This window comes from Giraffa tippelskirchi, chromosome 12 (genome assembly GCF_054371585.1).
Source record: "Giraffa tippelskirchi isolate mGirTip1 chromosome 12, T2T-mGirTip1v1.2.pri, whole genome shotgun sequence".
Lineage (NCBI taxonomy): Eukaryota > Metazoa > Chordata > Mammalia > Artiodactyla > Giraffidae > Giraffa > Giraffa tippelskirchi.
Window position 1 is genome coordinate 14,556,493 of NC_137286.1, and position 24,004 is coordinate 14,580,496.

Here is a 24,004-nt window from a genome sequence, read left to right on the forward strand (position 1 = left end):
TCTAAATTATGTCCCTCAAACCATGTCAATTTATGAAACACTCTGTCTGCAGCGTGAGAATCCGAGGACACTGGTGTCTGCATGGGAGAGGCTGTAGGGAAGTCACCAGTCCACGGCAGTGTGAGGTTGCTGAGGGGGCTGCGTGCTTCTGGTGTAGCTGGGGCACAGTTCCACCGGATGGCCCTATCCAACGCACCCGCTGATACCACGTAGTGTGAGAAGCAGCAACACAGCATACTGGAACCAGAAAGAGAAGCCCCTTTCCTCCTACCTGACAAAGCTTAGAATCATGCTCCCTACGGAGAAATGCTCAGAAAATCCACTCCATCATAGCACAGTGAGATACTAAAGGATGAATTTGAACCTGAGAGATATAATGAAAATTGCACATCAGCCAATGATTTATATCACTTCCTTTACTCTCTGTAAAGGAAAAATATGACAAAACTGAACAGCAGAAAGAAGAGATCAACTGCTTTAGAAGAATTCAGAGTTTACACTGTCCCAAAGGAGCTAAGTTCACAATCAGAGTAACTTTTTTAGTGAAAGAAAACTATCTAGTTCTTGGGTTCCTGTTCTAGATTTCCCAGTCTATACTTGAGTAAGTCACTTGTTTCTGTGTCTCACTTTCATCGTCTGATAGGAAAGAGAAAAGCAATCTGAATTAGATCAGCTTTGACGTCCATGCCAAGTCTAAGTGAAACCCTCTGCTGTCAGGTTGATTCAACTCCCCAACAATGTGTAATAGAAGATAAAAAGAAGGCAAACAGAGTAAAGGACCTTAAGTGGGGAAAACATATATCCATAATTAAAGACTGCTTTCGCACTATACTGACTAGAAGGAGGGGACTCATGTTGCAGGTTATACGGAACCATCTTAAAATATTAGTAGCATCACAGATGTAATGAGTCACAATGAAAGCCTGCATTTATAGCTCAACCTACACTGAAATTTTCCAACTCCAGTATATCACTTCTTTGGTATTTCAACAACAACAAAAGAAGTAGTACAGACTGGAGTTCATACTACTAGAATTTGACAGCTACTAGGATTCAATTAAGTTTTTGACTTTTCCTAGTTCCTGGGGCATTATCTCAAAATACACCTACCACCAATACCTGTTCAATCTTGTATATATATAGGAAAAAATGTTTACGACCATTAGGCTGGCAGCAGATACATCAACCTATAATGCTAACAAATGACAATGACAGCACTATAATTTTTGGAAAATTTCTAAAATACATCTTTCACTCTAGCTTTTATTTCTTAACAGCACCTTAAATAAACTTTTTATTCAATAAGAAAGTTTCATTATCTAATTACCCAAAATAATTATTAAACATGTTTTCTTCAATAATTTATATATTCTATATAAATAAAAATGTACACAGTATAAAACAGTAGATAGGGCAATATTCTCATATATATGTATTAAACTGATAATCATAAACCACAGCAATGATTACTGAAGTGCATTTTGTATTGTTCTCTGATAACCCAACCTGGGCAGTCTGATCACCTATCAGATTTAATACTACCTTGGTTAAGATCAGTTGGCAACATTTGCATGTCAAATATATAGTGAATATATCTATAGATCTCCTCAGCCTTTTGATGAGTTACTTGTGCATACATGGAAATTTCTTGAGGTGTGCTGAAAAATAAACAAAAATATACTTGAACTTCTGACTTATAAAATTCAATATTCTTATTTAAAGAACACCAAACAAAAGCCTTTAAGGAAATAATCCCCCCCCCCCCATTAATGTCCTCAGCTTAATTCGGTGACAAGCAAAGTCTTCACTGAATGAATCTAACTGGCACTACACCTCTTTACTTTTAAAAAATATGAAAATTCCAATGAAATCCCTCTTAGAACATTTTAAAGTAACCATTTAAAAATATTAAAACAGACATACCTGTTTGTCATCTTTTTCACAGATGAAAACTGGTGGCACATATTCAGTGCCGTTATATAACTTATATTGGGAATACTTAGATAAAATTGAAGAGTTTCACATTTATTACTGTTCACCACAGTTGGAACATGAATGCCAACATTCTTTCTTTGTTCCACTAAAGATAATTCCTTTAGCAAATCTGCAGTTTCTTCTTGGCAGGAACTGAACAGAATTCGGATCCCAGCACCAATTAAAGTAGTCAGCAGGCTGTCATAGCTCTTTGTTCTCCTAAACATCCTGGATGTGTCTCCTAAATATTTTATATTTAAGAAAATGCAAACCTTAGTAACTTACATTAAGTAGAACTGTTAATACATTATTGAAATCCCAAGATCTGTATCATTAATCAAACTAGTGCCACATTATGATAATGAGAAATCCTACTGTTAAAGATTTAAAGTGACTCTCAAATATCTGAGAGAGAAAATAAGGAAAACTGTCTTTAAGAGTGTCTTAAATTAGAATCAACAGAAAGTGAGTAGACAGGGGAGAAAGTGTATTCCTAGATAACTCATTCCTGATATGGCCAAGACCATATTCATTTCTCAAATTCGTAACGTTAGCATTGCTGAAGCGTTCACTTAGTAATACTTCTAACAGATATAAAATTCTTATGTATTTATTTCAAGGATAACTTAATACATCCCATACCCATTATAATATCTCTAACTCTTGCCTGTTAATTTAACTCTTCCCTACTCTCTTCATTCATTTCCTTTCCACGGCTACCTACATCCTTCTTTTGGCATTCTTCCTTATGCCAAAAAAAAAAAAAAGATGTTTTTCCATAGCTTTTGTCACATTACTTTTTATTACAAATCTATTTCCTTTATAAAGGATATGTTAATATAAAGTAAATTTTAGAAATTTAGCACTAGAAAGACCCAAAAGATCACGTAATCTAAAGCCCCCATCTGTCAAATTAAAAAAGAAAAAAGAAATTGGATTGGGGTTACTAAAAGATAGAGTGACTTATTCAAGATCACATGGTTCAGTAATGACAGTGGTGATGAAAAGGTACGTTGCTCAATTCCTGAACCAACGTTTTACATAAACATTATTCCTTTTATATACGTAATGACTGTATAATCCTTGAATTCTTCCATAGTGGCTTTCAGCTGCATGATTTCACTGAATTCTGGTAATACCATGGGATGACTGGGAACAGGATACTATTAACTCCTCAGAGGAGTTAACTGTCGAATGGAATGTCACCCAGCTACAGAAGACACCAGAACTCAGTGCACCTTCTGATTCCAAATCCTGTGATCTTTTCACTCGCCTCACGGACGCCCTGTGCAGTTAGACATTACCTACAAGACTCCCTCCCTAGCTGAAGCTCCAAGCCTGCGTTTTCTAAAATATCCTGGGCACCCATTTTAGTGACCCACTGAGAATTCAATCTTCATGTATTCAACATTAAACACCTCTTTAGTCTCAAATCTGCTGCTTCTCCTATATTCATAATTTCAAAGAACAGCACCAATACCTGACTGCCCAGTAATCAAGAAACTGGTCAGCTCAAGAGTAATTCTTGATTGCTTCCACTTACTCCTGCTAATTCTACCTTCTTAAACTCCTGAATCCTCCTCTCCCACACTGCTGCCTTATTTCTGGCACCCTTCCCAGGCCTCCCAGAAAAAGACTTATGATTGGTTCACTTGCCTTCAATTCACCCTCTTCAATTCTCATAAGCTGCGTTTAAACACAGTGACTAATGAAAAATATTATGACATTATGTAAATATTCATGAGTCAGGTATTCACATTTTAAGAGCCTTCCACATCCTGGCAGTAGAATAATGAACTAAATAATAGTCAAGTTCCTTTACAACCTCATAAAAATACAAACCTGTTTTTTCTCTGTCCTTTTCCACAATCACACATATTCTTTCAAACATGCTCTGTAGGTACTGGATCTGATCGATGAGCTTGTTCTTATTGATGCTATTTAACATCTCAGACTGAGATCTCCTTTCCACCACCATGCGGTTACTCACAATATAATCACAACCATTAAGAGGACAGACCTCTACCTGTAAGCCATGAATTGCTCTTAGGGAAGAAACTACTTCTGAACCAGAAATGATTTCACGACTATCTACAAGAATACAAGTTCTGTGGCCTTCCTGGGGCAGTCTTAGAGAAGCATGTGTGTCAGCCAAATGTGGTCGTGAGTTGGAACAGCATGGCACAGAAGTGCCAGAATCCTCCAGAGCACTAGCACCCTGAAAAGTAGAAAACATCATCACCATCAATTACATATATGTTGGCGCCATAAACTTCTAACACCTAGGCTGATTTTTCTCACTGATACTTTTTCTTCTTCCTTCAATAGGACCAAAGGTACTATGTAGATGAAGCTACCACTTAACACCTAGTAGGATGGCTAGACATTTTCTAAAAGGAAAATGCATGGATGAGAATGTGAAAAAAAACTGGGACGTGCATTGTTGGTGGGAATGAAAATGAGGCAGCCACTTTGGAAAAGTTTGGCAAATTCCCAAAGTTAAAGAATATATGGCCCAGGAATTCCACTTCAAGGTAACATACCCATGAGAACTGAAAACAGAGACTCAGATACTTGTATGCCAAAGTTCATTACTTTTGGAAAATCCTCAGCTATTGCCTGTTCAACTAAATCTTCTATTTCCTCTCTCTTCTCCTTAATTCTAGTTTCTCTCTTTTTCCTTTCCTTCCTCTGCAAAGGGTCTTCACCGAGGCCCTAGGGACTACAGAGTTTGTTGTTCTTCCCCTAGTGGCTGAATGCTTTTTCTTCTACAGGGGAACGCAGGGAGAAGGAACTAGATGGGGGTTGGTGCCTTGCCCACAGCAGCTGCTGCTCACTTGCCCACAGCCTGCACTGGGAAGGAGGTTTCCTCTCTCAATCTTTTTTGTGAACACTTGATGACTAGCAATTCATTAAAGTTTTAGCTGAGGTCTCTTTACTAGATTGTACAATGTCCAGTGACTGTTCCAACTCAGCAAGTCTCTCCTTGGAGGCACTTGTCTTTCCTTAGATATCAGGCTAATTGGTTGCCATGCAACCTCAGATCCAAATGAACTTATGATTTTGTAGATTATCTGGCTTTTTTTGTTGTTGTTGCTGTTGCAAGGATGGGAGCAACATTCTTTCCAGCTTTCTATATTCTAAGCTAAAGAGGAAGTGCTAATCACTCAGAATAATCTTTAAAATGCATTTAATATTCAATTTTTTAAGAAAAAGAATAAATCTAATGAAGGAAAAAATGACACTAAAGAAACAAAAAATATTAGAAATATTTAGTTATCTTCGAATACAAAATGGCTTTTTAAACACTGATGTCAGAAATTATAAAGAAAAAAATTGCAACTCTATAAAAAAGCTAAAATTTCCTATGGCAAAACCTACTAAAAACAAACCAAAGGGAAATGACGAACAAGGAACACTGTATAATACACATGAGAGACAAATATTAACATTTTCAGTATCTAAGTTTTTGACAGGATATTTAGTTCACTTTCTGTCTTTTCAAATTTACCTCAAATTTTTTCCCCTCCTAATTTGAAGAAGAATCATACCATGTACTAGATGATAGAAGAAAAGTTAAAATAGACTTCTGTAAAAATCTACTTTTCCTTTTTCACAGTCCTCAAAATACTACCAGGGTCTATCTGTGTTTTTTGGTTGGAGCATGCTAAAGTAGAAATGCAGAGTGCTGACCAGTTTTCAAAGGACTGTGCAAGCACTACCTACCTTGACCCTTGGGATTACTATCTTTCTACTAGAGCTGATTATTCTGAGGCTCAGAGAAATAAAGTACTTTGTTGTTCTCCAATCTACTGATAAGACAAATCTAGTCAACTTTATCTAATTATGCCTTCCAGAAATACTTTCATGCAAAAAGAAAAAAAATGTCTGGAGATAATGTATGGAAATGCCCATCTGAGGGCCACTGTGTGAGCCCTGGAGCATGTTGTTAACGAGGAATGGGCTGAAACACCCGGCGTTGAGAGAGCAACAGAAGTCTAGGTGGGGGGATTCCTATTACTGTCACTTTAACCCCTGTTTTAGCAAAATTACTGCAACTATAAACTCCTAAAAACTGAAAATAGTTTTGGGGATTACTTCAGCAATAGTAAAATAAAGAGGAGCTGGAAAGTAAACTACATAACCATTTCGGAAGGAAAGAAATTCAAAGGAAGAAAATCAGGCCCCTAACCTCCTCTCCCCAGTAAGTAGATGAGAGTTACATACCTGAAGCCTTCAGAGAGGGAAGAAAAGTTAATCTGGGGAAACTAGTTCTGAGCATGTAATTTCTGTTACCTTGCAGGAAGCTAATTTCCTATATTCTTTTTATAAAATAAGCATGTTTCCCTACAGTGTTCTTAAGAAAGCTATTAACACATTAAAAAAGATAACCCTATATGCAAGACAGCAAAAGAGACACAGATGTATAGAATAGTCTTTCGGACGCTGTGGGAGAGGGCGAGGGTGGGATGATTTGGGAGAATGGCATTGAAACATGTATAATATCATATGTGAAACGGATCGCCAGTCTAGGTTCGATGCATGAGACAGGGTGCTCAGGGCTGGTGCACTGGGATGACCCAGAGGGATGGGATGGAGAGGGAGGAGGGAGGGGGGTTCAGGATGGGGAACACATGTACACTCGTGGCAGATTCATGTCAATGTATGGGAAAACCAATACAATATTATAAAGTAATTAGCCTCCAATTAAAATAAATAAATTTATAAAAAATAAAAAAATAAGCATCCTATGAATTAGCTATATAATTTAGTGTGCTGATTTCTTGTCTGAAGAATTTTATCACTTGCTAATTTTTCTTTGACCTAGTTATTTAACACAAAAGAAAGGAAAACAAACAAAAAAACCTTTTGGTAAATGCATGAAGGCTTTTTTCTCTGGTTTGAATCATACCTTCAACTGAACTGGAAACTTTCTACAGTCTTTGTGTGCACTGACAGTAGTGAACAATGATGAGGCAGAGTCCATGTTAGTATGGCTCTGAGGTTTGAAGTCTGAGACATCAGAAACGGGAACCTTTAAATTAGGTGGTGTCTGTTGTCTCTGGTTTAGCAATTGATTACCAGCTGGATTAGAGTGGTCCCTGGACTGCAGTGAAGATCCAGAAGGTACTGTGCTTGGGTTAACCACAATCCTGGATTCCTGTTTATCCTTTACGTTGTTTTCCTCCTCACTTGAATCATCCAGTAAAATAATTCTGGATAATTTATTTTTTGAACGTGCACAATTTTGTCTCATCTTCATTTGTTTTAGTTTTACTGCACGTCGGGTTTTATATTTTTTACTCTCATTTGCATAGCAGTCCTCAGTTATTAGGTTAAAATCAACACAAACTTCTTCACTTGACTGGCTTTTGCAAGATTCCTCTTCATCAACACAAAAACTGTCTTCTAAATAGGTTTCATCTTGCTCAGGAATCTACAATAAAAACACAAATAAGAGTATAATAAATTTCATAAAACCAGCATGTTTTAAACATATTCTTTTAAGTTCATGATATCTCTCTGAATATTTATTTCATTTACTTTATTAATTCATTCACTTGCTCAACTGACTCTTTATTGAGCATATTCTTTTTTTCCCTCCAGTTTTATTGGGATGTAATTGGCATACAACACTGGGTAAGTTTAAGGCATATAGCATAAGGATTTGACTTACTACATCATGAAATAAAGTTAGTGAACATCCCTCATCTCACAGAAAAACAAAATTAAAGAAATAGAAAAACATACTTTTTCCTTGTGGTGAGGACTCTCAGGATTTACTCTCTTGACAATTTTCATATTTAACATACAGCAGTATTAATTATATCTATCATGTACATTACATCCCAAGGTCTGTGCCTGCACGAATGCTCAGTCATGTCTGACTCTTTGTGACCCCGGGGACTGTAGCCTGCCAGGCTTCTCTGTCCATGGCATTTCCCAGGCAAGAATACTGGAGTGGGTTGACATTTTCTCCTCCAGGGGATCTTCCCAACCCAGGGATCAAACCTGCATTTCTTGTGTCTCCTGCACTGAGCAGGATTCTTTACTAACCGAGACACCTGGGAAGCCCATCAGAAGTACCTATTTATCTTATAACTGAAGTTCGCACTTTTTGACTGCCTTCATCCAATTCCCCTTTTCCCCCACACCATCCTCTGCCCCTGCCTCTGATAACCATAAATCTGATCCCCTTTTCTATGAGTTAGTTTTTGAAGTACAATTAACCTACAACATGAGGATAGTTCTGTTATATAACATACATTTCAAAATGATCACCGGGATAACTATAGTTACAATCCATCACTATACAAAGATATTACATAATTACTGACTATATTCCCCACACTGTACATTTCATAGGTATGACATTTATTTTGCAACTGGAAATTTGTATCCCTTAATCTCCCTCACCTATTTCTCTCCTCCTCACCCATTTCTCTCTGGCAACCACCTGATTGTTCTTTGTGTCTATGACTGTTTCCTTATTAGGGTGGTTCATTTCTTTTATTTTTCAGATTCTACATGTAAGTGAAATCATACAATATTTGTCTTTCTCTGACGTCTTTCATTTAGCATAATGCCCTCAAGGTCCATCCATGTGGTCACAAAAGGCAAAATTTCACTCTTCTTTTCTATGGCTGAGTAAACTTGTATATATACCACATCTTTTTTCTGAGTATATTCTTTATAGAAGAAAATGGGAAGTTTGGGAATAAAAAGAAAAGAATGATTTACCCTCTAGAAATTTATAGTCTAGTGCAAGTAGCCAGAAAAATGAACAGTAATTCATAAAACGCTGTGATAAGTAATTCATAAAACACTATACAATAAACACAATGAAAGTACAGACATAAGAATGATCATAAAAAATGCCCATATTTCTGAAATGAATATGGCAAATAAGACTAATACAAAATTGATTCCATAAATGAAAAATAGTCTATAATTTTTATGATATGCCATTTTAATGGGAAAAGTTAATTTCCAAGAGAAATATGACAACAGAAGAATTAAAATTTTAACTAGTAGATGATACAGTTCTATTCATTTCCTTTAAATATTCTAATTGGCAAACAACTTCAGAGTATATTCTAATTAGCTCAAGTTAACAAAAGGAAAATTTGATCAAATTATGACTGAAAGGGATTTTGAGAATTCACATAGTCCATCTTCCTTACTCAGGGCAGAAACTACTGCAAATAGTTCTGATGGTTCAGTTTTAGAAACAAAATGAAGGCTTCATTAACAGGAATATATTCCAGCATCACCAAGAAATTCTCCACTATATTTCTATAGTTCATACCTGGGAGAAAATGTTTATGTTGTTATGTTTCTTATGGACCATTTTGTATCGATTGCTCATCAATGGACTTCGCACAGATTTCATGTAGACAGCTCTCATTTCAGAATCTGCATAAAGATAAAAAAAATTTTCAAATACCAAAATTATTTAAATGAAAAGTAACAAAGTATTTAACTTTGACCTATCCCAGATTCGAGATTCCCTGGTGGCTCGTTGGTAAAGAACCCACCTGCCAATGCGGAACCCACCTGCCAATGCAGGAGGCTTGGGTTCTACCCTTGGGTCAGGCAGAGCCCCTACAGGAGGAAATGGCAACCTACTCCAGTATTCTAGCCTGGGAAATCCCATGGACAGAGGAGCCTGGCAGGCTGCAGTCCAAGGGGTTGGAGAGAGTTGGACGTGACTTAGTGACTAAACAATATAGTATGTAACCTTTTGAATCTGGCTTTTTTCACAAAGCACAATTTATGTGAGAATCATATGCTGATTATCTTTTAAAGTTATATAGTAAAGAGTACCTAAGAAATGAGGCATGAAAAAAAAACCCATAATGTGTATTTTGAGATTTTCTTTAAAAAAAAAACAAAAAAACCTCTGAAATCCTACATATTTCAAATGTACTGTGAAAAAAAAAAAGTACTGTGTCTAAATGGAGTTTCAGATCTCTCTACTCTTTATCACAACTGAGCTACCTTCAACCTTCCCAACAGCAGCAACTGAAGTCCTTCCTGTTGCTCAAGTCCACTCACTCCCTCTTTGTCTCTCTAATCCATCAGAAAATCCCATCAGCTGTACACAGCCAGAACCCAATCGTTCTCCCCTCTCGCCGCCACCACCTCAGTAGAAGCCACCATCATTCCTTGATTAGATTACTGTCATGGCCTCTTATATGGTCCTTTCTTCCACCTTTGTTCCCAGATAGGCCATTCTCAACACAGAAGCTGGAGCAATACAAAATAACATGAGTTGGCTGCTCTTTCATTACCCCTCTGATCTCACTTCCTACTACCCCCCTTCTTCCCATTCAGTTCTAGTCACAATGTAGCCTTGAACATGCCAGGCACACTCCTGCTTCAGGGCCTTTACACTGGTTGTCATCTTTGCATCAACATTCTCCTACCAGATTCAACTATAAACCTGGGAAAGAAACCTTATTCTGCAAATCATATCTGTATCAGCAACACACTACTGAGACCTCTGTATTTAAAGCCTTCTTCTTTAAAGTTGTGGACCTTGGGAAACTTTGCTGTCTTAAATCATATGAGACACTGCAGGAGCAGAACAGTGGCAAGATTTGTGAAAGGTAAGAATATAGAAAAGCCTACCACAATCTTTCCCATTTCCATTGCAGCCAATCTGAATCATCTGCTCTTAAAATATTGTATAGAAGACCTGCTCAAGCACTATTTGGGGAGACTGTTTTCTAAAAGTAGTCTCCCTTACTTGACGAATTTAATAAATTTAGCTTTGTGTCTCAGCTGGTTTTAACAGACTGCATGGTTGAATTCCTCATCTCCTAGAGTTTGGACAAATGTCACCTCAATGAGGTCAACCCCTAATTACCTTACTCAAATTTACAGCTTAATACCCCAACCCCTGACACTCCAAATCTCCATCTCACTCAATTTTTTTTCTGTAAATTTGTCTTACACTAAATAATTTAGTTATTGTGTACACTGTTTCTCTTCTTCCATTCTAACGTATGCTTCATAAGCACAGGGGGTTTTGTCCATTTTGTTCACAGATACAGCTTTCTCAAGAACCTTACAGAGTGCTAGGCACATACCAGGCATTAAATACTTGTTAAATGAACAACTGACAGCCAGCCAGGTCTCTGGAGACTGTTTTCTAAAAGTAGTAATTTCTAAAATTAGTAGAAGCCTATAAACAAGCAACTCTCACATAAAGCAACTATTACAGAATTTGAATGAAAATAACAAGTATTTTACACATGTCAAATTTAATTCCCTTTAAAGTCAAGGTTCTTTGGAAAATGACTAGAATATTTAAGTATAACCACAGTAAAAGCATTGAAAATGAAAAGAAAAAGAAGTATTATTGTATCATTTACCATTTATAGCCTGTGACAGTTGAGTCTCATCATTTAAAAAGTCAAGTAGTGAGGAGTCTTGTTCATTTTCTGACTCATCATTCTCATCTGATGAAACACATTCTGCCTCTTCTTGGGAAAGTTCTGCTTCTTCATCTAAAAACTTCCTAGCTATGAGCTAAGATAAATGAGAAAACAGGAAAGTGCCTTTAAGAAATAATTTAATGTCCTCAAATAACTGAAACCAGTTTTGGAAAATGGATTACTTGCCAGTGCTTTTAATATCAAAAATAATAAAAATAGAAAACTGCGAGAAGAAATGATAAAGTAGCATATCTATTTAAAATGTATTCTTTTAATTGTTATAAATAAAATAAACATGGTCAGCATGTCTGCTTGCTGAATGTTTTTTAATAAAGTCTCTTGAGTCTTTCAGCTAATTCATCTTTGCCAGGAAAAATACAGTACCACAAAAAGACTGATCAGAAAAAAAAGTGCTAAGAATTCTTTTCCAAAAATTTGAATATTGGATATCGATAAGAAAAACAATATAAATATTATAAAAGCAAATATTTTAAAATTCAGATTTGTCTCTATATTTTCTTCGATTTGAATGTTACATCTTCAGTACACTAAAGTTTCTTCATTTAGTTCTTCAAAATAACACAACATTGCAAGATAGTTTCAAAACACAAAGAGAAACTAGGAAACCACACTTTGACTTTTTAATTCTAGTAAAAAAAAGTAAAGTTAGGGTCAAAATAATTTTTAAGTTTTGTTTTTTTCCTAGAAAGAAATTATAGAGAAATCTACTTCTATGTAAAATCTACTCTTCTTTACTAATTAAAAATATATAGTATTTTTATATAAAAATAAGAAACTGAAAAAAGTTTACCTTTAGGTGATTCTGTCTCTTTCGCACTTTAATGCTTCTTTTGGCACTCCTCTTATGATCCTTGAAGTCTTCTGATTGTGGATCTCGTTTGTGAAAATTATCACTCTCATCACTAGATGATAAATCTAACTATAATTCAATAAAATTTTTGCATAAGAAAATATAATTTAAGTGTTGTATCTTAATGAATTTCTGAAGGGTTGTTGCTTCTATTGTCATTTTTCCCTTTTAAATAGTTGACCGAACATTTTCTTACCTTTCACAAATCTTGCCATTGTTCTGCTCCTGCAGTGTCTCATATGCTCTTACAACTCAGAGCCATGCACAAATACATAATATTTAAAAATTTTAAAGTTAGATAATTCTAAGTAATAAAATAATAAATTAGGTAATATAAATTAGGTAATATAAATAATACTAATACAGTATTCATTCAATTTTGTATGAAACTGAATGTATCTGATGAATGTTTATGTTTTTAGTTTAACTGTTTCCTTTAAAAGATCCTGAAGGGGGACATCCCTGGTGGTCCAGTGGTTAAGACTCTGGACTTCTGATGCAGGGGGCACAGGTTTGATCCCTGTTAGGGGACCTGAGATCCCACATGCTTTGAGGCTTTGCCAAGAAAATAATAAATAAATTAATCTTTAAAAAAAAAAATAAAAATAAAAGATCCTGAAGGGCTTCACAAAAAATAATTGTCTATAAATATAGCTATCAAAATCAATTCAAACATACACAAGTCCTTTCAAACTAAGAAAAAAATATAATGAAAAATCTTTTGACTATGAAGCCTACTAGAGTATCTCTTACAGAATAATATAAAACCAACCCAAATAATCAAAAGAAATTTATCAAAATAACTTCAATTAACAGGGATAATTTTAGGTTAAGGCGGATTGAGCATCAGCATTATCAATATTTTAATTCACTTCTACTAAGTCAATCAGACATTTTAGATAAAGTAGCAAGTTAAAACAATTTTTTAAATGGAGTTTTGTATGAATATACAAAGTTAATGAGGGCTGACTGCATTTTTAATTAATCTTGCACAAATTATACTACTTAGTATTAGAGAATTAAAACACACAAGATTTCCTAGTCTCAAAATTTAGCTATCAGCTATAAACTGATGACAACTGAATACTAGAGCCTTTAAGATGTGCCTTCTGACCAAATTTCACATTTTCATAGTTGTCAATGCCTCCCAGACACTGTCACTTTACTGTCCCACATGGACTTCAAACTCGAACATGTTCAACACTGAACTCACCACTCTTTCTTGTTCCTCTAAAAACATGATGTATATGCCAACTAAGTCCAAGCCAAACTGAACAGTCATTGTGGACTCCTCCTTTCCCTTCTTCAAACTCATTCAGTAAGCAAAAGAGTGAATAAGGCCTTCCAAAAGCTTACCCGGATTTTTCTCCAGCTTTACTTTCTGGTACTTTTTGTCTTTACAATCCACAACAAGAGATGCTGTTTCCCTGCTCTGTACCCTTCTTTAAGCTGCTGAGAATGCCTTCCCTTCTCCCTTCTTTTCCCCTAAAATATGTATGCTTTAAGATTTATATAAGGTGTTATTTTCAAGAAGCTTGCCAGAACACTCAAGGTCTAGGTTAAGTTTTATCTTCTCTTATCACTTAAAAAATTATATGGAAACTATCCATTTACTTATCTATCCTTCCTATTAGATTATGCACTTAAAACAGTACCAGGAAATACTCTTTATTCTATCCCCAGCATCTTGCACAGTAGATACAGGGTAGGTATTTAATCAACGTTTCATGAATTGCTGGAGTGTACTGACAAAAATAGGAACAGTTTCTTGAAGAAATTTAAAATTAAAATAGAAATTCCAGTCACTGAGGATTTACTATCTTTTTCTGTTAAACATATACCTATAAGATCAAATATACCTATGCTCAACTATTCATATATTTCTCTTGTAATATTTACTTCAAAACGATTTGAATTACTTTTTATTATTTGTTATTTACTTACTCTGTTTGGAGGAACCCTGCGCTTTTTGACAACCTGAAGTGGAGAATCAACTTCGCTATTTTTCTGATTCTAGGTAAAGCAGAGAAAGTAAAAAGTTAAAAAAAAAAGTTTTAACGGAAACAAGAAACTTTATATGATCTTACTACTGTGATTACTGACCAACTCACCTCGGGGGACTCCAAAACATTTCCTTTTGTTTTTTTACTTTTTCTTCGGAAGATATCATCATCTTCACTTTCACGACTTGATAACTGTTCATCTATAATTTATTTAAAGATAATGAATCTGGTCAACAGATTTAAGTTTGTCCAACCACAAGTATCTATTTTATTGATGGGTACAGTAAAAATTGTTCCTGGCAATCTCAACATTTATTCAGTCTCAAAGATAGTTTTTCTTGCATCACTCACTCTGGAGGAAGCCGGATGCTATATGGTAAGAACAGAGGAAGTAATCCTATGGAGAGGAAAACATGGCAGGAAACTGAGGCCTCTTATACAACAGCAATGTGATCCGCCAAGCTGATTCAAGCCTTCAGATAACTGTAGCCTTGGCCAATGTTTTGAATGCAACCTCATAAAATATCTGGAGTCAGAACCCCCGGCCAAGCCATTCTCGAATTCCTAGTCTATAGAAATGGTGAAATCATACATGCTGTTTTAAGCCATTAAGTTTGCAGTAAATTTGTTATGCAGCCAGAGATAAATAATACAGATTTTGGTGCATCGAAATAGGGAATTAATTACCAAAAACCTAAATGGTGGATATAGCTTTAGAACTAAAGAGTGGGCAGAAGCTAAAAGAACTTTCTTTGTTGTTGTTTAAAGAATTTTTGAGGAGAGTTTTTGTGAAAGTTTGAAGAGCCTCAAAGGAATTGTTTATAGGAACATTAATAGTCATTGAGGAGGTCATGGGTGACAGCTTAAAGAAGTAAGAAAATTCTTATTAGAAATTATAGGAAAGAGAAATCCTACTATAGTGCCAGAAAGTTTAGCAATATTGCAGTAACACAGAAAGTAGAAAATGTACCTCATGAAGGAGGAACTAAAGAGCCTCTTGATGAGAGTGACAGAGAAGAGTGAAAGAACTGGCTTAAATCTCAACATTCAAAAAACTAAGATCATGGCAACTAGTCCCATCACTTCATGGCAAATAGATGGGGAAACAGTGGAAGCAGTGACAGATTTTCTTTTTTTGGGCTCCAAAATCACTGCAGATAGTGACTGCAGCCATGAAATTAAAAGACACTTGCTCCTTGGAAGGAAAGCTATTACAAACCTAGACAGCATATTAAAAAGCAGAGACATTACTTTGATAACAAAGATCCATCTAGTCAAAGCTATGATTTTTCCAGTAGTCACGTACAGATGTGAGAATTGGACCATAAAGAAGGCCAAGAGCTGAAGAACTGGTACTTTTGAACTGTGGTGTTGGATAAGACTCTTGAGAGTCCCTTGGACTGCAGGGATATCAAACCAATCAGTCCTAAAGGAAATCAACCCTGAAATCATTGGAAGGACTGATGCTGAAGGTGAAGCTCCAATACTTTGGCCACCTGACTCAAAGAGTCAATTCATTGGGAAAGACCCTGATGCTGGGAAAAATTGAAGGCAAAAGGGAAGGGGACGGCAGAGGATGAGATGATTAGATAGCATCACTGACCCAACAGACATGAAACTGAGCAAACTCTGGAAGACAGTGAAGGACAGAGGAGTCTATAGTCTATGGGGATCTCAAAGAGTAGGACATAACTGAGCGACTGAACAACAACAATGAAGGAGGTGCGCTAAGCAAGGAGATTTCCAGACGACATGTTTAAGGTATCACCTATGCTTCTTGTTTAAATGTGAAAGGAGAGAGAGGAATTAAAGAAAGTATATTAAACATGAAACAGGGGGACTTTCCTGATGGTCCAGTAGCTAAAACTCTGCACTTCCAATGTAGGGGCTCAGGTTCGATCCCTGGAACTAGATCCCACGTGCCACAACTAAGAGCTCGCATGCCAGCAGTTAAAGATCCCACATGTCACAACTAAGACCTGGCACAGCCAAATAAATTAATCAATCAATTAATCAAAACATGAAACAGTTGAGACTTGCTGGTTTTGAAAATTACCAGCTTCTCCAGATGGCAAATAATGTTAAATTAAGAAATCTTCCAGGCAAAGACCTAATCTAGAAGACTTCCAGGAAACTACAGTCCAGATGATGCCGAGGGTGTAACTGTAAATGCTTTAAGACCTCAGAAAGATCAAAGGTGGTGCCGCAGAGTACCAGTCAGTCAGATGGTACTCTAAACATTTTAAAGATGTCTTTTACATTCCCTCTCAAACAACAGATCTTCTAGGAAGATTAAGGAACTATCTTTACACATCTCAGCAGAAGCCAAAGTTAGAGAAGAACTTACCTCCAAAAGATTTGTGGACATGGCTAGTGTCTAATGGAATGAACTTCAAATAAGATTCACAAGATATCCACAAATATTTATGAGAATTAGATGAGGAAAAAAACCACAGCCAGCTACAACTAAAAGGGGCAGAGACAGTACAAAATGAAGAGGCCTTTGGATCCCCAAATTTTTACCAGAAGGTCGCAAACTGAGAAAGCTCCACAAGTGCTACCTATTAGGAAACTAGACTAGGCATCCAGAGGATAGAGCCAAGAACCATGAAGAATTATGGAGGCTTTGAGTACTAATCAAGAAACTTTCAATCTTGGTTCTGCTGGAGTTTAGAATTACTATGGACCAGAGATTTCTGTGTGGTTCCCATCATCCTTCCTCGCTTTCAAATAAACCATTTTGGAAGCAGATTTTACATGCCCAGTCAGGTCTTCAGATGACTGCAACCCCAAGTGAAATCTTGACTATAATCCCATGAGAAATTCTAAGCCAGAATGACCCAGTTAAGCAACTCTGAAATTCCTAAACTACAGAAACTGTGAGATAAATGCTATCTTAAGCCACTAAATTAGGGGGAGTAATGTTTTACACAGCAGTAAAAAAACCTAATACAAACTCACACAGTATATTTCTCCTTATGCTCTGTGCTAATAAAATATCTACCTAGACAGAATATTGTATATATATATAACATGGGAAATGATCCTAAATCTTCTATTTCAATTAAGTGGACTAATAAATACTAAAAAAAACATTCCTAATAAATAGTTCCTTAATGGCTATGTATTCAGAATTATATTGCCCATGGTTAGTCATTAAATACAATGCTAGAAAAAAAGTTTTAATGCAAATCTGACACAAAGACAGAAAAATTATTTCACTCATTAACAAAGACTTAATATAAAGGTCTTTGTTAATGAGTGAGATAATTTTTTTTTTCTGTTAATATAAAGGTTGGACTTCCCTGGTGGCTCTGATGGTAAAGCGTCTGTCTACAATGTAGGAGACTCGGGTTCGATCCCTGGGTCAGGAAGATCCCCTGGAGAAGGAAATGGCAACCCACTCCAGTATTCTTGCCTGGAGAATCCCATGGACGGAGGAGTATGGTAGGCTACAGTCCATGGGGTCGCACTGAGTCGGACACGACTGAGTGACTTCACAGTAATATAAAGGTGTTAAATATTAAAGGACCTAGGAAACATACTTAGTAAAAAAAAAAGTGTCAGAATATATCCAAAACTATGTAGACAAGTTAGTTTTAAAAAATTAACTGTATGTCCAGAACTTATAAGTTTTTCTCTTAAAACATTCATGAATCATAAGATTTACAGAGGAAATTATCATTTTATGCTATAACTACTCTTTTTCCTTAGCCATAAAGTGTAAAATTCATAAATGGCCTTTTATAATAACCTATACATAAACTAGAGTTGAGTTCCATAACAGGATCTAAAGCATATTTAAATCATTATATTTTTGATATATAAATCACTGGTATTTAAATCATATATTTTCTGGATTTTCTATAGAATTAGATTATACAAATCCAAAGATTCCTATGGATCTTCTATGACCTTGTAATTTTTTAAATACAGTCTTATTTCTCAATTTTGTCATATAAATCCCCTACTTTATACTACCCCCCAAATCTTTACACTTTCCTTCTTTCCCTTTGCTTTCATCATTTTACAACATCCAAATTCTCTTTTGATTATCTTCAACATGTCCAAATCATTAATATTCCCAAGGAGCCAAAATGAAAACCTACATTAGAAGTCAACATTTCCAATCTAAACTAGTTCAAAATGTTTTCATCTTCTGAACCTAAACGTCCAACATCTTATTATTCATCTGGTAGTTATTTCCATATTTTACTGATATCTTTTCAAATTTATAGGTCACACAATTGTTTGTGTTTTACAATTAAAGGCTAGAGCCAAATCTTACACTTCTGTTTTTCAGTGTCTAGCACAGTACCTTCCCATGGCGTGTATGCCATAAACACATGGAGAAAAAAATAAATCCTGTATCAAAAAACATCAACAAAAGGACTATATAGTACATCAATTATCTAATTCAATATATCATACACTGAGAAATTACATTTTATAAAAATTATAGAATCTGGTCCAAATAAATATTCTAGAAAATTTGTGCTTTATAAAGATGGAATCCTACCTTCAGTAGAACGGCAGGATTGATGTAGACTGGTTTGTTTCTTGCCTTTATACTTTTCTATAGAAAGTCTTGAATCACCGAAAGTTGAATTCAATGTTTCTTTGAAACTGTGTAGATTTACTTTCCCCATGTTAGAATCTGACTTTTTAGCCATTTCTATGCTCTTCTTAGAAAATGAGTTCAATATATTTGATTCAGAAAGTGGTGTGCTCATAACTTTCTCTCCTACTGGCAATGAAAACTGAGAATAACCAGGAGACATAAGTTCTTTACTTTTTGTTGCATTCACTGAAAAACATGAAAAAGCTGGACTCTGCTTATCTTCACTTGATGGGTGAGCAGTTGTTACACTTGTAGAACTATCAACATGGGCTCTTGATATGACTGCTTGATTTGAAACACAATTTGCACCATTTATCTGCTTAATATCTAAATGCCTTCCAGGTAGATCATCTAAAATTTTATTATTTGTATCTGATGCATGGTCCACTACTTCATCCTCAGAACCTGTACTACAAAATCCTAAATCAAACGTAACAGAAAATAAATCCTTAGAGCAGTCGAAACTGTTTTCGTCATCATTCAGTTTTTCCTCATGTATACCTCTCAAACCTTCATGAGATTTCCAATTATTAGTATCACAGACAATTTGATCTTGGGGTTCAGAATCATTCTCTAACAAAAGTTCATCAGAAATGAAGAACTGAGAGACTGGTGCAATTTCACTTACAGCAGTTCTGTCTGATAAACATAAAGATTCACATTTACTGTTCAAGGGAGGACGGCTCACATCATTAAACTCCGTATTAACATCTTCAAATAATAATAAACTTTCATCCTGAGCAGTATGCAACATTGGGAGGTCACTGTTATCAACATCATGATTCTTTTCTTCAGCAAAATCCTTTGAAGGGCTGATGTTCATTTGAATTTGATTGTTGGATACTAACTGTTCATTTTTACTATCTTTATGTACTTTATCAGAGTCACAGAAGCTTGGCTCATCAGAAATCTTATCATTAGTTGTACCATAAAGGCAAGTTTTTGCAGAAGGATGAGTAATAAACTTAAGTGAATTCAATTCTAAATTCTGTTGAGAAATTACAGCTGAATGTGACATTAAATTGGTGGATTTATCATTCTGTAAACACTCTGAGTAGGGTAGAAAAACCAAGTTTTCAAGTGCAGAACCCTTAGCAATTTCATATTCCAAATCTGATAGTTCACTGAGAGGTGGAGGAGACTGTGATAAAAATCTCTCTACATTAGCTAGCACCTCTTTTGTTAATGAATGACAATTAAAAACCTGGTCATCTGTTTTCGCTATATCAAGCTCATCCTCAAATGAAAGAAATAAGCTAGATGAAAAAGATTTCTCATCACTGAAACTGTTATAACCAGAATCAAAAAAATTTCCAGTAAATGAACTAGTAGATTTATTTTTAAACTGATAATCTGTTAATAATCCACATGACTGATTATCTCCATTTTCACTGACAGCATATGTGGCAGTGACTTCACCTGTATCTGATGCCCTTTTACCATTTCGTAGGTCTACCTGAAGAATATGTTCAGCGGTAGAACTGTCATCAGTATCTAAAAGGATAACAACATCCTTATTTTCTTTTTTAGGTTGATCTTTTTTCAGGTTTTCAGAAGCCTTTTTTTCTAAAGAAGGAATTTTAGTAGATTTGATAGGAATTTGTTTAAAAATTTCAGCACATTCTTCATCAGATTCTGTCACTGAGACTGATTTCCCTTGATTTACATTCCTTGCAAATGAAGACTTCTTGTTACTTGTAAAGGTGCCATTGGCAAAAGGATTATATTCATTTCTGGGAGCACTAGATGCTGAGCTAACATCTTCCATTTGTAAGTAAGATTTAATTTCCAATTCATAGCTGCATTCTCCCTATAAAGACGGAAAATGAAAAAGTCACAAGAAAGCAATATAAACCAAACAAAAATTCTAAGAGATGAGCTTTACTCTGTTAAAATATTTTCCAGACAATATTGCATTATTCAAATGATTTTACCTTAAAAATTATTCTAAGTCAAACAAAATTAGAAATGACATTCCTGTGAAATTATCACAAATTATCTTTTATCAGTTAATAGTTTTGTATTCCCAGTACCTAGTACATAAGAGACCCATGATAAACATTGGTAGAAAGTATAAATTTATTTAATATATAAAATATTATTATAAATACTATTTTCCTAACATTTAACTGAACAATGATTCTAACTTCTTTAAAAGGATATTTAAGTTCAATGCATGATACAGGGTGCTCGGGGCTGGTGCACCAGGATGACCCGGAGGGATGGGATGGGGAGGGAGGTGGGAGGGGGGTTCTGGAAGGGGAACACATGTACATCCATGGTGGATTCATGGCAATGTATGGCAAAACAAATACAATATTGTAAAGTTAAAAAATAGATAAATAAACTAATTTTTAAAAAAATAAATAAAAAATAAAAAGATATTTAAGAAATTAACATATATAAATGAGAAACACATACTTATGTGAAATTTACTCTCTTGATGAAGATAAACTAAGAACAGATTTTAGAACATTTGAAATAATGGTATCTATATGTCTTCTAGGCTATAAGCTAGAATATGCTATTTTTAACAAATTTCTCAGAGCTCTTCTCGTGAATTTCCAAGTCTTATATCTAAATCTAAAACTACAGTCCCCACCATCCCTGTCTTATCCTTCCCTCTTGCCACTAAATGCCACTTTAATCAGGATTCCTCTACTATTCAGGTACTTAAGCAGTTAACTCTCCACTTTTTGTATAATAAATACAATAAATATTAATGTGAGAATGTCTGTCACCCTAATAGGATATATGCTCCCTACAGAATATTTAATCTGTCTTCTTAACCAGTGTAGCCATGGGGCCTAGAACAGACCATGCCATATAGAAGGCACTAAATAAATCTGTTACTTTGATGCACAGCCTTTGCTGGCACATCCCAGTACTGAGTACATGAGAGGCCCATGACAACTATTTGTAGAAAGCACAAATTTAATTAACACATAAAATAGGATTATATACACCTTTTTTCACTTGTAGGGATACAGAAATAATTACTTTATTTACATGTATTCATGAACAACAGCTAATAATAAAATTAGCAGCTACAATCTATCAAGTAATTACTATCTGCCAGGTATTTTTCTAATTGCTTTACATGTATTAAGCCACTTAATTCTCACAACCTTAAGGAAGAAACAGTTATCCCCAATTTACAGATGAAACTGAGGCACAAAGAGGTTAAGTAACTTACAGATGCAAAAACTAAGATTCTAACCCAGGCATTTTGGATTTCACACTCATAATAGGTTCAGCATTCTGACTCTCTCAGGGAATAATAATCAGGATGCTACTCAAGGAATCACTAATTCTCTAAACTACCACCAGGATAAAGGAGACATACCAAATGACATGTATGATAGAGAAATTTCAACAGATCTAACAAGAATACTAAATTTGCTTTACAAACATTTATATAAATCATTAAATGGGAATTCCCTGGAGATCTAGTGTTTAAGACTTGGTGCTTTCACTGCCAGGGCTTGGGTTTAATCCCTGGTCTGGGAACTAAGATCCTGCAAGCTATGCGGCACAACCAAAAAACATTTTTTTAGCCATTCAGTTCAGTTCAGTTCAGTTGCTCAGTCATGTCCGACTCTTTGCAACCCCATGGACTGCAGCACACCAGGCCTCTCTGTCCATCACCAACTCTCAGAGTTTACTCAAACTCATGTTGATCGAGTCGGTGATGCCATCCAACCGTCTCATCCTCTGTTATCCCCTTCTCCTCCTGCCCTCAGTCTTTCTCAGCATCAGGGTCTTTTCCAATGAGTCAGTTCTTAGCATCAGGTGGCCAAAGTATTGGAGTTTCAGCTTCTGCATCAGTCCTTCCAATGAATATTCAGGACTGATTTCCTTTAGGATGGACTGCTTGGATCTCCTTGCTCTCCAAAAGACTCTCAAGAGTCTTCTCCAACACCACAGTTCAAAAGCATGAATTCTCCAGTGCTCAGCTTTCTTTATAGTTCAACTCTCACATCCATACATGACCACTGGAAAAACCATACCTTTGACAAGACAGATGTTTGTTGGCAAAGTAATGTCTCTGCTTTTTAATATGCAGAGTCATAACTTTTCTTCCAAGGAGTAAGCGTCTTTTAATTTCATGGCTGCAGTCACCATCTGCAGTGATTTTGGAGCCCCCCAAAATAAAAGTCTGTCACTGCTTCCACTGTTTCCCCATCTATTTGCCATGAAGTGATGGGACCAGATCTTAGTTTTCTGAGTGTTGAGTTTTAAGCCAACTTTTTCACTGTCCTCTTTCACTTTCATCAAGAGGCTCTTTAGTTCTTCTTCGTTTTCTGCCTTAAGGGTGGTGTCATCTGCATATCTATGTTATTGATATTTCTCCCGGCAATCTTGATTCTAGCTTGGGCTTCATCCAGCCAGCGTTTCTCATGATGTACTCTGCATATAAGTTAAATAAGCAGGGTGACAATATACAGCCTTGATGGACTCCTTTCCCGATTTGGAACCAGTATGTTGTTCCATGTCCAATTCAACTGTTGCTTCCTGACCTGTGTACAGATTTCTCAGGAGGCAGGTCAGGTGGTCTGGTGTTCCCATCTCTTGAAGAATTTTCCAGTTTGTTGTGGTCCACATCGTCAAAGGCTTTGGCATAGTCAATAAAGCAGATGTTTTTCTGGAATTCTCTTGCTTTTTCGACAATCCAACAGATGTTAGCAATTTGATCTCTGGTTCCTCTGCCTTTTATAAATCCAGCTTGAACATCTGGAAGTTCACGGTTCACGTACTGTTGAAGCCTGGCTTGGAGAATTTTGAGCATTACTTTGCTAGCATGTGAGATGAGTATAATTGTGCGGTAGTTTGAACATTCTTTGGCATTGCCTTTCTTTGGGATTGGAATGAAAACTGACCTTTTCCAGTCCTGTGGCCACTGCTGAGTTTTCCAAATTTGCTTGCATATTGAGTGCAGCACTTTCATAGCATCATCTTACAGGAAATAGCTCAACTGGAATTCCATCACCTCCACTAGCTTTGTTCGTCTTGATGCTTCCTAAGGCATCTTGACTTCACATTCCAGGATGTCTGGCTCTAGATTGGTGATCACACCATCTTGATTATCTGG

At 35.8% G+C, this 24,004-nt stretch overlaps 1 protein-coding gene across 5 annotated transcripts in view; it reads right to left on the reverse strand.

Moving 5' to 3' along the window:
* Positions 1 to 24,004, reverse strand: part of FANCM (FA complementation group M) — a 106,300-nt gene that overhangs the window by 43,326 nt on the left and 38,970 nt on the right. For 2 of the 5 annotated variants that reach the window (XM_081548455.1, XM_081548454.1), the window contains 11 exons: positions 18,811 to 20,722; positions 15,543 to 15,561; positions 14,400 to 14,475; positions 14,233 to 14,301; positions 12,229 to 12,357; positions 11,355 to 11,511; positions 9,284 to 9,390; positions 6,887 to 7,411; positions 3,817 to 4,192; positions 1,924 to 2,215; positions 399 to 1,658 (listed from right to left, as the gene is read on the reverse strand). In XM_081548455.1, the coding sequence (XP_081404581.1) occupies positions 1,520 to 1,658; positions 1,924 to 2,215; positions 3,817 to 4,192; positions 6,887 to 7,411; positions 9,284 to 9,390; positions 11,355 to 11,511; positions 12,229 to 12,357; positions 14,233 to 14,301; positions 14,400 to 14,475; positions 15,543 to 15,561; positions 18,811 to 20,722 (3,801 nt within the window). In that variant the 3' untranslated portion in view covers positions 399 to 1,519. Of the gene's footprint in view, positions 1 to 398; positions 1,659 to 1,923; positions 2,216 to 3,816; positions 4,193 to 6,886; positions 7,412 to 9,283; positions 9,391 to 11,354; positions 11,512 to 12,228; positions 12,358 to 14,232; positions 14,302 to 14,399; positions 14,492 to 15,542; positions 15,562 to 18,810; positions 20,723 to 24,004 lie in introns of those variants that run through there. The other 3 variants (XM_081548456.1, XM_081548453.1, XM_081548451.1) reach the window with 2 other exon arrangements.